Source organism: Helobdella robusta (assembly GCF_000326865.2).
Source record: "Helobdella robusta unplaced genomic scaffold HELROscaffold_53, whole genome shotgun sequence".
Lineage (NCBI taxonomy): Eukaryota > Metazoa > Annelida > Clitellata > Rhynchobdellida > Glossiphoniidae > Helobdella > Helobdella robusta.
Window position 1 is genome coordinate 212,470 of NW_008705278.1, and position 13,362 is coordinate 225,831.

The window sequence follows — 13,362 nt, forward strand, 5'->3', positions numbered from 1 at the left end:
TTACTGCCATTTTCCGCAGAAAATCAGTCATTAAAACTTAAAAACTTTAGTTCTAAGTCTCGCTCCCAAAATCAACAACAACATCCACAACAACAGCAACAACAACAACATTATCTACAATTGCAACAACAATTTCAACAAAAATATTCCTCGGAGAGGTTGGTGGAATGCTTACGCCATCAGCCACTCACCTCTCTCCTCTCACCTCACCATCTTCCACCACGTTTCAACTTCCTCTCAACATTTGCCCCGACCAGTGATAAAAAGAAATACACAACAAAATTACGTCATCCGGCAACATCCAAACAACAACAACATAAACAACAACAACAGCAACATAAACAACAACATAAACAACAACAACAACAGTTGTTGCAACTGCAACAAAAACATAACGAAAATAAGCATACAGATACATCTCTGCCTGCTTTTACACCATCATCATCGTCATCATCATCATCGGATTCAGTGGTGGATGTTCTGATTGGGATAAATAACATGGATGGGGTGAACTTCTTTGGTGATCGCAACCGTAAGCAAGGTGATGTTGCAGTTATTATTATTTACATTATTATTATTATTATTATTATTTTGAGGTTTAATGATAATAAACAGAGTTCCTATTATTGTTAGTTGTTTAATTTTATTATTATTATTTGTTTATTCATCAATTAATTCAATCGTTTATTTTTTTCGTTCGTTCATTCATTCATTTGTTCGTTCGTTCGTACGTTCGTTCGTTCGCTCATTCATTCGTTCGTTTGTTCATTCAATCATTCGTTCATTCATTCATTTATTTATCTCATTCATTCATTCATTCATTCATTCATTCATTCATTCATTCATTTTAAAGAGCGTTTTTCCTCAACTGTGTACTTCTAGCTGGAAATGAAGTTAGCTACCTGGGGGTAAATATTTGTTTGCCGGTTTCCAACCAGCGCATAAACACCATTAATACTTTAGTTAATTAGAATTTTATTTGTGCTTACATGTTTTCTCACCCTTGCATTCAAACGTGGTTCACTACAAAACTTGACCAGAGGCTTCAACCATGTCTTGCAGATGCAATTTCAGTGATTCATATTGACGAGCTACGGGTTGAACACTGATAATAAAATGTTAACTCATAGAAACAAAACAATTTTAAAGTTTGAAAAAAAAAAAATTTAAAACTAAATGGAAGTTTTTTTTGTGGCGTCAACCATAGATTTATGCCAGGGTCGTCGGTGCAATATGATATTTAAATTAGACTTATTACTTGAAAGGTAATTGTACTGGTTATATTAATATCGTACAAGAGAGTGTTCACTCTTGAGTAAATTTACAGTTTACAGTCTAAATTTCGACCATCCTATGGATTATCTGTAGACTTTATTTAGCAGAATCATCTTGCTAAACATCCTGAAAAATATGAATGTTTTTGTTGTATTGAAAGACACACAGTTCAGAAAACTAATTCTGAATTTTGGAAACCAGAGCAAAAATAAATTTTGAAGCGTCAGTAGGTAAAGATATGTGAATAAGGAACAAAGATTCATCGTTAGGTGAAATGGAATAATGGTTCAAGCGTATGGCTCTGCTAATGCAGTGGATCGGGTTTGAATGCAAAGGCATCCCGTCCACCATATGATGCAATGCGTTTGGTGTCCACGTTTTAACTAGCGGTGACTTGTGCGTGTTGCGGTTACTTTTAAGAATAATTTATGAGAAAGTATTATTAATAATTATGATAATAATATTAAAAAGTATTATTATTATTTTTTTTAATTTTTGTTTTGTAGGGTACATATATATTTATATTTGAGATTTTTTTCTTTTTTAGGGCCTTTTTTATGTTTCGTTTTTTATGCGTTTCATGAAATAAACTTGTTTAAAAAATTATGGTAATAATATTAAAAATTATGATAATAATATTAAAAATTATGATGATAACATCAAAAATTATGATAATAATATCAAAAATTATGATAATAATATCAAAAATTATGATAATAATATCAAAAATTATGATAATAATATTAAAAATTGTGATAATAATAATATTAATAATAACGATTGTAATAGCAATGCTATTTTAATTATTATTGTTATCATCATGCTTGAGTATGATGGCGTGAAATATAATAAAGGAGGCATACCTTTTTTTAATGATAATTTGTAAGATGGATGGTTTCACTGGCAGAATATATACATACATACACACATACATTCATACATACATACATGTTTGCATACACACTCACACATGCATACATAATTTATTCACAAATACTATGCATGTATACATACATATAATACATTTATTTTTTATTTATGCAAAACATTTAAAATCGCAATAGTGTTACGGTAAAGTGCGTGGCATTGCTATAGCAGTAACCGGGATCGATTGCGAAGAGGTCCCCGCCTAGCACATGCAATGTGTGTGCGATGTGTTGTTTCACGTGTGTTTTTGTGCACTGTTGTTGTTGATGCCACTGGTAAATCATGAAAAGAGAATTGTACAAAATGAACAACTATACATAAAATCATATTTATACTTATTGAGGTATTTTTTAAATGTACATTGAAGTAATTTTTCTTAATGTACATTTTGTTTTTTAATTTGTGTTTAAATTATAAACAAAAGTCGGAGTTTGAAGTTTAATAAACATTTATTTGAAAAAAATTTATCTTTTCAAAATTTGTATGACAAATGTTTAATCATTTTTAGGTTTTACAATTTCATTAACTAGATTAATTTGTCAGTTAGTATGATGAGATTATTAAATGTTGGACAAGATGAAAGTTGAACGTTTGGCAATTCAATGTTAAATCATTTGTTATTATAGAGTGAATTTTAGCCGCGCGACGAAACCCGTTATTTGCTCGAACACCAACAAACATGGAATTTTAAAAAAATACCATGAATGGAATTCCAGCATTTATTTCAGAGAATTTATTTTTAAGAACAGAAAAATTTTTTAAACAAGTAGCACGACATTTTGGTTAATGATTATTTTGTTGAAGCGCTGAGCGAAAAAAGCTTGAAAAATTATTTACATGTCATTTTATTTCAGCAAATCAAAACTTTTCAATAAAATAAATAAATGAAATATTAGAAAAAATCAAAAACAAAGAACCATGATTAATAATTACTGAAAACAGAAGCTGAGTCGGAAATTTTTGTTACCCGCTTTGTTTGAAAATTTTCTTGGACCGTCGGTTTATTGTTATTAATGATGGAAACGGCGAGATACGTTCCATTTAAATTAAAAAAAAAGAATTCTGATACAATAAAAGATTTGAAATATGGAAAATATCAAGAGTAAATTTAATACAAAAAAGAAAACTAGGATTTGTTATTTCATACAAAAAAATTTTCCATAATTTTTTTTGGTCGTATATCCATTTATACGTGCTCATTTTTGTTGTTTAGTTTGTCGGTTCATTTGTTGTTTTGTACGTTTATTTGCTCTCTTGCAAATTAATTTTATGCCTCTACTAACTCATAGTTTGTTCAGGTGCATGTTTGTCCGTGTTGCCGTTGGTTCGTTCGTTAGTTCATTGAATCATTCGTTCGCGCAAATCTTCGTTGGTTAATTTGTCCAAATATTCATTCACATTTCTTCTAATGTTTTTAGTTTAATGCACGTGTTTACACCTATTCACTTGATTTTTGTTACTTGAGAGATTAGATTAACTGGTATCATCGTCGTAGCTCAAACAAAATAATATCTTATTGCGTTTTAAATGTTAAAACTTAAGATAAAGATAAGTCAAATAGAATTGTGTTTCAGCAAACTAATCAACATTTGCATATTTAACAATGCAATTGATTTTTGGAACGTTCAAAAAAAATATTTCGTCACATTTTAATACCGCTGTCCCTTGTGTTCAAATAATTAGAAAAATTGGACTGCATCAAACGCCATGAGCTTCTGGTGATTTGCACATATTTATTACAAGTTTCAATTGTTTCAATCTATTTATAACTTGAAAATTAGCTTATTACTAAGAATTTTGAATGTTTTTTGGTTAATATTTGGTTATTAAATACCACAAATTGTTTTCAAAGATTTTCAACGTTTTTAATAAGCAACAGTCTAGAGAGTGCTACTTTTGTTTGCAACCATCTTACCAGCCTGAAATCAATACCAGTGTCTGTGTTGAGATTACGTACCATTAGTTGGAAGTTGAAATTGAATGAATCCCATTAGTTGTCTTCCAGTTTAAAGCATTAAGAATGCATCGCAGAGGTATTGGTGATGACATGAGTGTGTAATTTAGAAGAAGCTAGTTCTGTCTTGAAATCTACGCTGAGGAAAAATAACAGAAGTTACAAATGGACCTAAGATTATTAAAAGTGGAAGTTGAATTTAGACTTATTTAGTCATTAAGCATACATTTTTGAACAAATCCTCTAACACAAATAAATTAAATGTCATTCTTATTGGGAACCTTTTAAAAATATGGACGAAATGAACTTGAAAAAATCATAAACGATCAAACAGAAGAAAGTACTGGTTACTAGAACCCTCAGAAACAAACAGAATAAAAAATCGGGTCTTTCAAGAAGAGTCATTAAACCTGAGTGACAATTGTTTTATGAACTTCGTCGAGAGTCAATTTCCTGTAAGTGTCGGACATGTTTAAGTTAAATATAACATGTCCCAATTTCAGTCCCATTTTTTAAGTTGAAGGCTGAGAGAGCGCAACTTGATTTTGAACTAACGTCAGATGTTTTTAGGTCTGATCGAATGTTTTCTACTCGTACGCATTGACTGCTAGCTCATATTTGAATAAAAATTGTAGCCATGTGTTGGACAATTTGGTATATATGTATTTGTGTGATCTCAAACCATTTCCTTTCTGTGTGTTTCTGTAAGTGTATCTGTGTCTATATGTGCGTGTGTCTGTGTGTGTATGCGTGAGTTTGTGGCGTGTGTTTGTGTGTGTTTGGGTTATTGTGTATGTGTATATTTCCCAACCGTTTCAATATTCGTGTCACCAATTGTTCACGTGCGGAGTTTGGTGTTTGTCGTTAAAGAATTGAAATGTAAGCAAGCGATCAATAGAAAATGAATGAGATGAGGCAGGCTGGCCATTTATTACACTCGATAACTTTTTTCCTTCTTTTTTCTCTTTTTTTTCTCGTTCTAATCCAAGAGGTAGGCAATCAACCTCCCAGTTGCAACAACAAAAGCCCGGATAACCCTTTTTCTCTGCAGCACTCACTTGACGCATGGTGTTAATCAATTCTGATGTTATTTCCACACCGCTAAAACGACGCTCGAGAAATGTAATTAATTTTTTTACTTTTTAAAAATGATTCTGTTTACTAGTGGGCTAATTAAAACAAGTGTTATAATTTTAATTTTTGTGTTCGTGAGAAAATATTTCTTTCACACTAGCGCAGAATGCGTTGAAAATATATGTCTGTCAATTCGTTCTACACAGACACACGATTACAAACAAACAATCCCAACCACATACATACATCAGAATTGTTGCTACAGAGACATATACTCAGCTACAGTAGCCACAAAAATGACACTACCACAAATAGAAATACGACACTAGCCAAAACAACGTCACAAAAACCACAAAAACAACATCGACAATAAAATTATGAAACGATCAGCTTTCAATTGGCAAAATTTTCATTCATCATTCTAGGTGGGTGTTTGTTGTTGTCACTATTGTCCTCTTTGTTATTGTCATCATATTGTGAACCTATTACAGCATCACACGAAGTTTATGTGGACAGTTATTCTATCTTAAGTTACACGATAATGTATATAAATACTAAAAACAGAGAGTTGTGAATTCTGTAAAAAGATAATGGAATTGTCTCATCATAATCATTGAAGAAGACATCAAGAGAAACATCACCGACACAAACATCACTTCAAAAAAAAACTTTGCCCAAACAAAAAAAAAACTCAACAAAAACTTGAAAAAACTGAAAAAAATGTTTATTGGTGTGCACTATTAAATTTTTTATGCTCTGACGCTAATGTCTTCTGCTCAACTGAACAGATCCGGCCATGATATATGCTATCAAGATTGCTGGCAATAATAAAATACCTCTTAATGACTGCCCGCCCGACATCCATGCCTCCGTGCAACCACCCACCCGGCTAATTCTCATGTTACACGTGCCCATATCCTAATATTTCATATTTTATCTACCTATAAATATAAAAACATCACAATAATTTATATTATATATATATATATAAAGAGAGAGAAAAAATGAGAAAAAGAAAGAGAGAGAGAGAGAAAGAGAGAGGGGGGGGGAAGGACAGAGAGCGGAAGAGAATTAGTGACAAATTTTCAAACGTACCACCGATTTCATTTTTTTTGCAGTTTCCGTATCTGACTGACAGTTGGAAAAAATGTTTTTTTTTGTTAAAATGCACGCATTCAAGTGAATAAAAACTTCAATTACAGCCACAATTTCAATGGCTTCATGCTAAATAAGATTGATGTATTTAAATACACGTTTGCATGTGAATAATTCGTAACGCAATATTCGCGAATCAACAAGCTTCCGTGCAAATTAATTTGCACAGGCGTATAACTTTATATACACCTTCACACACACGCATACACATACTAACACACATATACTTCCAAACACAATCACGTACACACACAATCACACACAAATGCAAACACACACGCACACGCATATCAACTTATATTCATCTTTACACACACACACACACTCAACTTATATTCATCTTTATACACACATACACACAGACACTTATACACACATACACACAGACACACACGCACACACACACACTAGCACAATCACGAACATACTGAACCAAACTCACACACGCACACAAACAGGAACGCACACACACACACACACACACACATGCAAAGACGAACGCACACGTAGCATAAAGTTAATTATTATAGCTTTTTAGAACAGCTTGTGACTTCATCATAGAGGGTAGGAGGCCCGTCACGCACAATAAATATCATCAGTCTTCCATTCATCACTTTTAAACTTTTTTGTCTTTCATTACCTTTTCTCATTCATTCATTTAATAAAAATAATAATATTATTAATAATAATTATGATAATAATTATAATAATAATTATAATAATGATAAAAAAAAAACAATAATAAGTAGTATTATTCTAATGATGATATCACCAAGTATAGAAACAATAAAAGTAATACAGTAGTAGTAGTAGTAATAACAGTAGTAATGATAGAAGCAGCAGCAGTAGCAGCCGTAGCTGCAGTGGCAATAGTAGCAGTAGTAGAAGCAAGAGCAGTAATAGCAGAAGAAATTGGTATAGCAATAATAAAAAATGTTAGTAGTAGCAGCAGCAGCAGCAGCAGCAGCAGTAGCAGCAGTAGTAGTAGTAGTAGTAGTAGTAGTAGTAGCAGTAGTAGTAGTAGCAGTAGTAGTAGTAGTAGTTGTTGTTGTTTATTGTTGTAATAATAGTAATAATAATAATAATAATGTTATTTATGAAGCGCTTCATGCGTGGCTTTGGGGAGCAAGTTTTATTGGTTTTTAATTAATTCTATTAATATTCATAATAACAAAACAACAATAATAATAATAAATAATAATAATAATAATAAAAATAATAAATTATCATTGCTACATCGTTATCATCAGCAACAACAAACAAAAAAATCATCATAATCACATCATTATCTCATTTCATTATCATCATCATCATCATAATCATGTATCCATCATCATCATCATAATCATGTATCCATCATCATCATCATCGTCATCATCATCATCATCGTCATCATCATCATCGTCATCACTCGAAACGAAACTCAACCGTCATCGTTACCATTATTCCCACCATACAGACGACATGAGCCAACTGATGAGTGATTTCGTGGGTGAAATGTTTGGTGGAGAGCCGGGCGGGATGGGTAGGACCCTGCTGGATGTCCTGAGGCACCACTACATGTCACCACCTGGGGTTTTCCTTAAGGAGGAAGAAGAAGATGAGGATGACGACCATGAAGATGCTGATGATGATGGTGATGACGATGGTGATGAAGATGATGATAAAAGTAACCATGAAAATGATGAGAGAAATTGTGGCGATGATGGTGGTGGTGGTGGCGATGATAGTGATGTTGATGAAAGACCCAGATGCAATCATAATCATAACCCGGCCCACAAGAGTTACGATAAATCATCTGAATCCTCATCGCCAACATATCCATCATATTTTATGGAATCATCACCATCACCATCATCACCATCATCACCATCATCAACATTAACATTATCAGCACCATCATCATCAACATCATCATCATCATCATCATCACCGTCTGCTCGCGTGTCACGTGTTCGTGTAATAGAGCGGAGGATAAGAAAGATGTCAGGTGACTTTTTAACTGATGCTCTGTTTGCAGCACCCATGTTTGATTGGCTGAAGGAATTTAAATCTGGTCACGTGCGGGGTCACGTGTTTGCTTACGTCACTCACGGGCTAGACTCGTATGGGTGGGTTTTTGAAATTTTGAAAGTTGCTGAAAGAAATGCACGTGTGTTGTCGGTATGTGTGTGTGTGTGTGTGTGTGTGTGTGTGTGTGTGTGTGTGTGTGTGTGTGTGTGTGTGTGTGTGTGTGTGTGTGAGGTGAGGTGAGGTGAGTGAATGTTTGTTTAAACATTCATCCGGCTGAGATTGAATTTCAAGTCATATAGTTCTCGAATATGTGTTGTCATTTATGATCAAACTTAAATATTTCATCAAATTTAAACAAAGATGTTTCTTCAACAAATAAAGTTGTCATGTTAAATAAAAATTATTTTGAAACTAAAAAAAATTAAGGAGTAAAATTGTTAAATACGACCCTAAATTTTTTTTCATGATTCTAAATAGATCATTTCGACAGCAACAACATTAAAACAGGAACAAATAATTTTAGTATGAACACCTACTTAAGTACGAACATTGAACAGCGTTTGTAAGAGCAACAACATCAACTTCTTTTATAACTTGATTTTCCTGGCACAAACTACATTAACACTCATAACAGCAACTACCTAACAACTACCATAACAACGAGTGCATTAATTACACCAACATTACAGTAACACAACAACACAGAAAGCTTCCACATCTATCATTTACTACAAACAAAAAACGCATTTATTACAAGTAGGAAAAACAACATTAGCAACAGCTATAAAAAGAACATTAAAAGAGAAATATAGAAAAAGGTGTTTCTAGATATAATAAACGAATTTTGGAAAAAAAAATAAAGAAATACTGTAAAAAATGTTAAGACCAGAAGTTGAACACAGCAACAACAACACACAAAAAAAAACAAATATAGCCGGGCAGAAAAGAACAGTTTTAGTAACATTAGGATGATGTTTACATTGCAGTTACGATGATGTAGCCCTGATCTTTGGAGATGCCCTGTCAGAAGGATGCTGTTCCCCCCTCCAAACAAACAACTTCATAAAGAATGGACGCTACCACGAACCTTTACAAAGCAACCACATCAACTACAACATCAACATCAAAGACATCAACTTTATCAGCAATAACATCAATGCTAACATCAACAACGCCACCGACAACTACATCAATTACAACGTCAACAACAGCAACAACAGCATCAATAACAATCTTCAAACTTTTTCAAGAGACTTGATATCATGGTGGATGAACTTCGTGAAGTATGGGTGAGTGGATGATTTTTTTTTCTTCAACTTTTTCAATCATGTTACGTCTTTAGAAGTAATTACTGCAATTTTATTTCTAACTCTGTGCGTGTGTGCGTGCGTGTGCGTGTGTGTGTGTGTGCGTGTGTGTGGGTGAGAGTGTGTGCCTGTGTGTGTGTATTTATTCTGTGTGTGTAATTATTTGTTATTTGTTAAATTTCTTTTTATTGAGAAACTGCGGTTGCGAGGGTGTAACGATTACATAACATGGTTAGATAGTTCAAGAATTTGTCTCTTTAAATTTAAAAATTTTAAACTAAATTTTGTGTATGAATGAAATTTGTCCAAAATAACTGACTCCTATACAAACCAACATAGTACAATTTTGTTAACTATAATTATAATTTATAGTTAATAACAAATTATAAATAATTAAAATAGCTATAAATTATAAACTAACGAACGCCAGAAAACTAATACAAAACTCGAATTTAACACAGAAACCCTACAGAGCCAGCAGCATCACAACACTCCCCAACATCTTCCTCCTCCCTATATCACCCCCAACAAAACCTTCACCAACACCCACCCCTGCTTTGGCTACACTACCTTCCACAAGCCCCAGCTCTTCTGAGTATTTGTAATTCAAAGTTTCTTCTGTCTATTTATTTATTCATTTTTTTTAAATAAATTTAAATGAATATTAAATGATAAAATAACTTAATCAAACATTAGCAATAACTTTATTTTTTTGTTATTTAATTTTCTAGGGTAGTTTTAAAAATTGTGAACTACTTAGGTAAGGATGATAAATTATTAATAAAACAATATGTATAATGTAAACCATAAACTCAACAATGCGGAAATACAATATGTATAAATTCAGAGTAGCAACCAAGTTTAATGAGCTATTCAATTTTCAAAAATAAACAAACATGAATAAAATTGTATTAAATAATAATGTATATCTAGGTAGGCCTATTCGTGTCAGAATGAAAGATCCTTAGAAGAGTTTTAATACCATACAATTTTTTGTTAATTTATTTTTCAAAAACTAACAGCTCCAGGTGGTGCGAAACTTATTGACAATTACAGGCCTGATAAGATGTCTCTATGGTTGGACCTCATGCCCCGTCTCTTGCGGGTCTCCTCCATGCATGCTTACGACCCCAAGAGTTCGTTCGCCCATAAAATAATAGGCCTCTCTAATCATAACAACCGTTAGTTGAGAATAATCAACAATTTTTTAAATAGTTTTATATCGCAAAGTTCATAAACTTCTAAAATGCATAACATCAACACTTTCACGTTGAACAGACAGGGGCAAAACCTCGAGCAAGCCAACGAAGTATCGCACCAACTCAACCAACAAAACTAAACTGGCCGATCTGAAACTTCTACAAAAGAATTCAAGGTCAGCATTGACCAAATCTTTTTCAACGAAACCTCTGAATGGTTTCAACAACTCCAGTTCTACCAACATTCTCGGCGTTCAAAACATGAGCACAAGCAACATCACAATACCCCAGCACATGTACACATCCATCACTCCTCACTCCTTTTTCACGTTCTACTTGACACTAGTCATTGGACTATCTCTACTGTGCCTTAACCTCGTGGCCTTCCTCGTTTTCTGCATTTTCAAGAGTTACATCTCTGCCAAAAGAAGCAGCAGCAACAAGAACATCTGCCTGGCCAAGTCGGACCCGCGCTTCCAAGAGGAGTTAGGGGGGTCCGAACATAAATGTCATAACAGCAGCGATAGTAACTTTTCTAACAGGTACACGAAAACTTATTGTAAAACAAGTGAAATTAGTAAGGAGATTAAAGTTAACAATGAAAAATTGAAAAAGCAAAAAGCAAAAGAATCTTTTGCGTCTCTAAACAACGCTAACGACTTAACTTTCAACAATGTCGTCGAGTTGCTAGATAACGACAAGTCATCAGCCAACAGTCTTACAACACTTCAGCTAGCAAATTCCATCTTACCATCCCACAATAACAGCAACAATAACAACAACAGCAACAGCAATACCAATTTTCCTCGTTCATTGCATCAACGTCAGCGCAGCCAGCGGGAAGATTGGACAAACGACCATCACCCAGCAAACCTTCACAAAAACAAACCAAGAGAATTCAGCGTTCGTTTTTTAGAAGCAACTAGCAGCCCGAACGATCATGGTCACGAAGGTTTTTGCAGTAAGGAGAATAGAAGAGATGGAAGGAAAGTGAACCAGGATGGGTTACTGACAATTCCTTCTTTCGCCACTTTCAACCAATCCACCGTGTGACAATTCCATTTTGATGAAACATATTTGAATAATTTTTTTTATAAAATAGCCATTATCTTAGTGACGTTTGTTAGTTTTTGGATTTTGTCACCATCTTCATCTTCTTAACTGTCATCATCATATAATTGCTCTTATTTTCGTCATATTTGAATGAAATTATAATTTATTAAAATATTTACATGAGTTGAGTTTGTAAATATCCAACCATCTGCCATACCAAATATCTACCCAACTAACTACAATGAAAACAATACGCGCTAACAAAAAATTTGCTCAAGTTAAAAAAATGTATAAACCTGGTTCAATAGAGTACAACCGTACAGATACTCAAACATACTTGGATAGATAAACCAGTGAATAAAATTATAAAGAAAAGTGAGGAGAGTGAAAACTGCACTCTGGGGAACGTGGAATAATTTCCAGATGAAAATCTTCCACCCTGAATTCCCTCGTTATATTAGTTACCTTATCTAGTTGTGCATAACACGATCTTCAACTAGAAGTTTTTTGCGATTATTTATTTATTTAATATGACTTTGAATTAGTGAATAATATGTTTCTGAACTTTTAATTTTTACAAAAACCAAAATAATGAGGCTGACTTTTAAAACATTTTTGTTTTAATATAAAATTAAACATTCAAATAAATGTTCTATGAACACTGGATCATTTCCATTCCAAATATTTGTAACATTTTGAGTCGAGTTATAGTCTTATTTGTCAAAAAAAGGCTCAAATAATTCCGCAAAAATGTTGTATTTTTTAATTTTCCCAGCAAATGCACGTGAATTTCAATAGAGTATGATCGATAAAAAGGTTTGTTTTGAAACACCAACGGTAAGCATACAGTTATGTATATCAACAAAATTAAAATGTTAGGATGTTACATTTTTCCTGTGCTTACTTACGGCTCTGAGTCCTAAAGAAATAAAAAAAAGATTAGCGCTGGGGAGGAATTATTAAAATTAGTTGGACCTCCCGTACTTAAATGAGGATGTATTAAAACAACCCGGTTATGAAGAGAAGAAATTACAACAGATAATTCGACGGGGGCAGTTAGAGTTTTTTGGTCACATCATGCGGAAGGAAAGAATGGAAATATGTAATATTATGTAGATATTATATGATACAACCTGCTAATAACACTGCAACTGTAGATTCGCATTATATATTTACAAGGCTGCTTATGTTCACTTAACTTTTGCCTAGATTAAAATAGACTATTTTTATAAATTTTTAGCACAAACCTTCAACGTAATAGAATTTGTGGAATGCAAAAAAAATTTGAAACTTGAATGACGAAAATTCGAATGTTTTGTTCACAAATTTTGTATGAAAATTTATGGCGTGTCAATTCAAAGTAACATAAAAATTGTTAACATGCTTGAAGTTAAAAATACATGAA

The 13,362-nt window shown here is 33.0% G+C and overlaps 2 protein-coding genes across 2 annotated transcripts; both read left to right on the forward strand.

The window, feature by feature from the left end:
• Nucleotides 1–7,849: 7,849 nt before the first annotated feature.
• On the forward strand, nt 7,850–10,310 carry HELRODRAFT_179232 (hypothetical protein; the record flags this gene model as incomplete). The annotated part of the gene is made up of 5 exons (XM_009028090.1): nt 7,850–8,021; nt 8,280–8,548; nt 9,104–9,216; nt 9,385–9,687; nt 10,136–10,310. 5 exons carry the CDS (start codon nt 7,850–7,852, stop codon nt 10,308–10,310), a joined length of 1,032 nt encoding a protein of 343 aa, XP_009026338.1.
• Nucleotides 10,311–10,601: 291 nt separating this feature from the next.
• Nucleotides 10,602–11,957, forward strand: HELRODRAFT_179233 (hypothetical protein; the record flags this gene model as incomplete). The annotated part of the gene is made up of 3 exons (XM_009028091.1): nt 10,602–10,638; nt 10,728–10,886; nt 10,984–11,957. The coding sequence occupies 3 exons, from the start codon at nt 10,602–10,604 to the stop codon at nt 11,955–11,957; spliced, it is 1,170 nt and encodes a 389-aa protein (XP_009026339.1).
• Between the last annotated feature and the right edge of the window lie 1,405 nt (nt 11,958–13,362).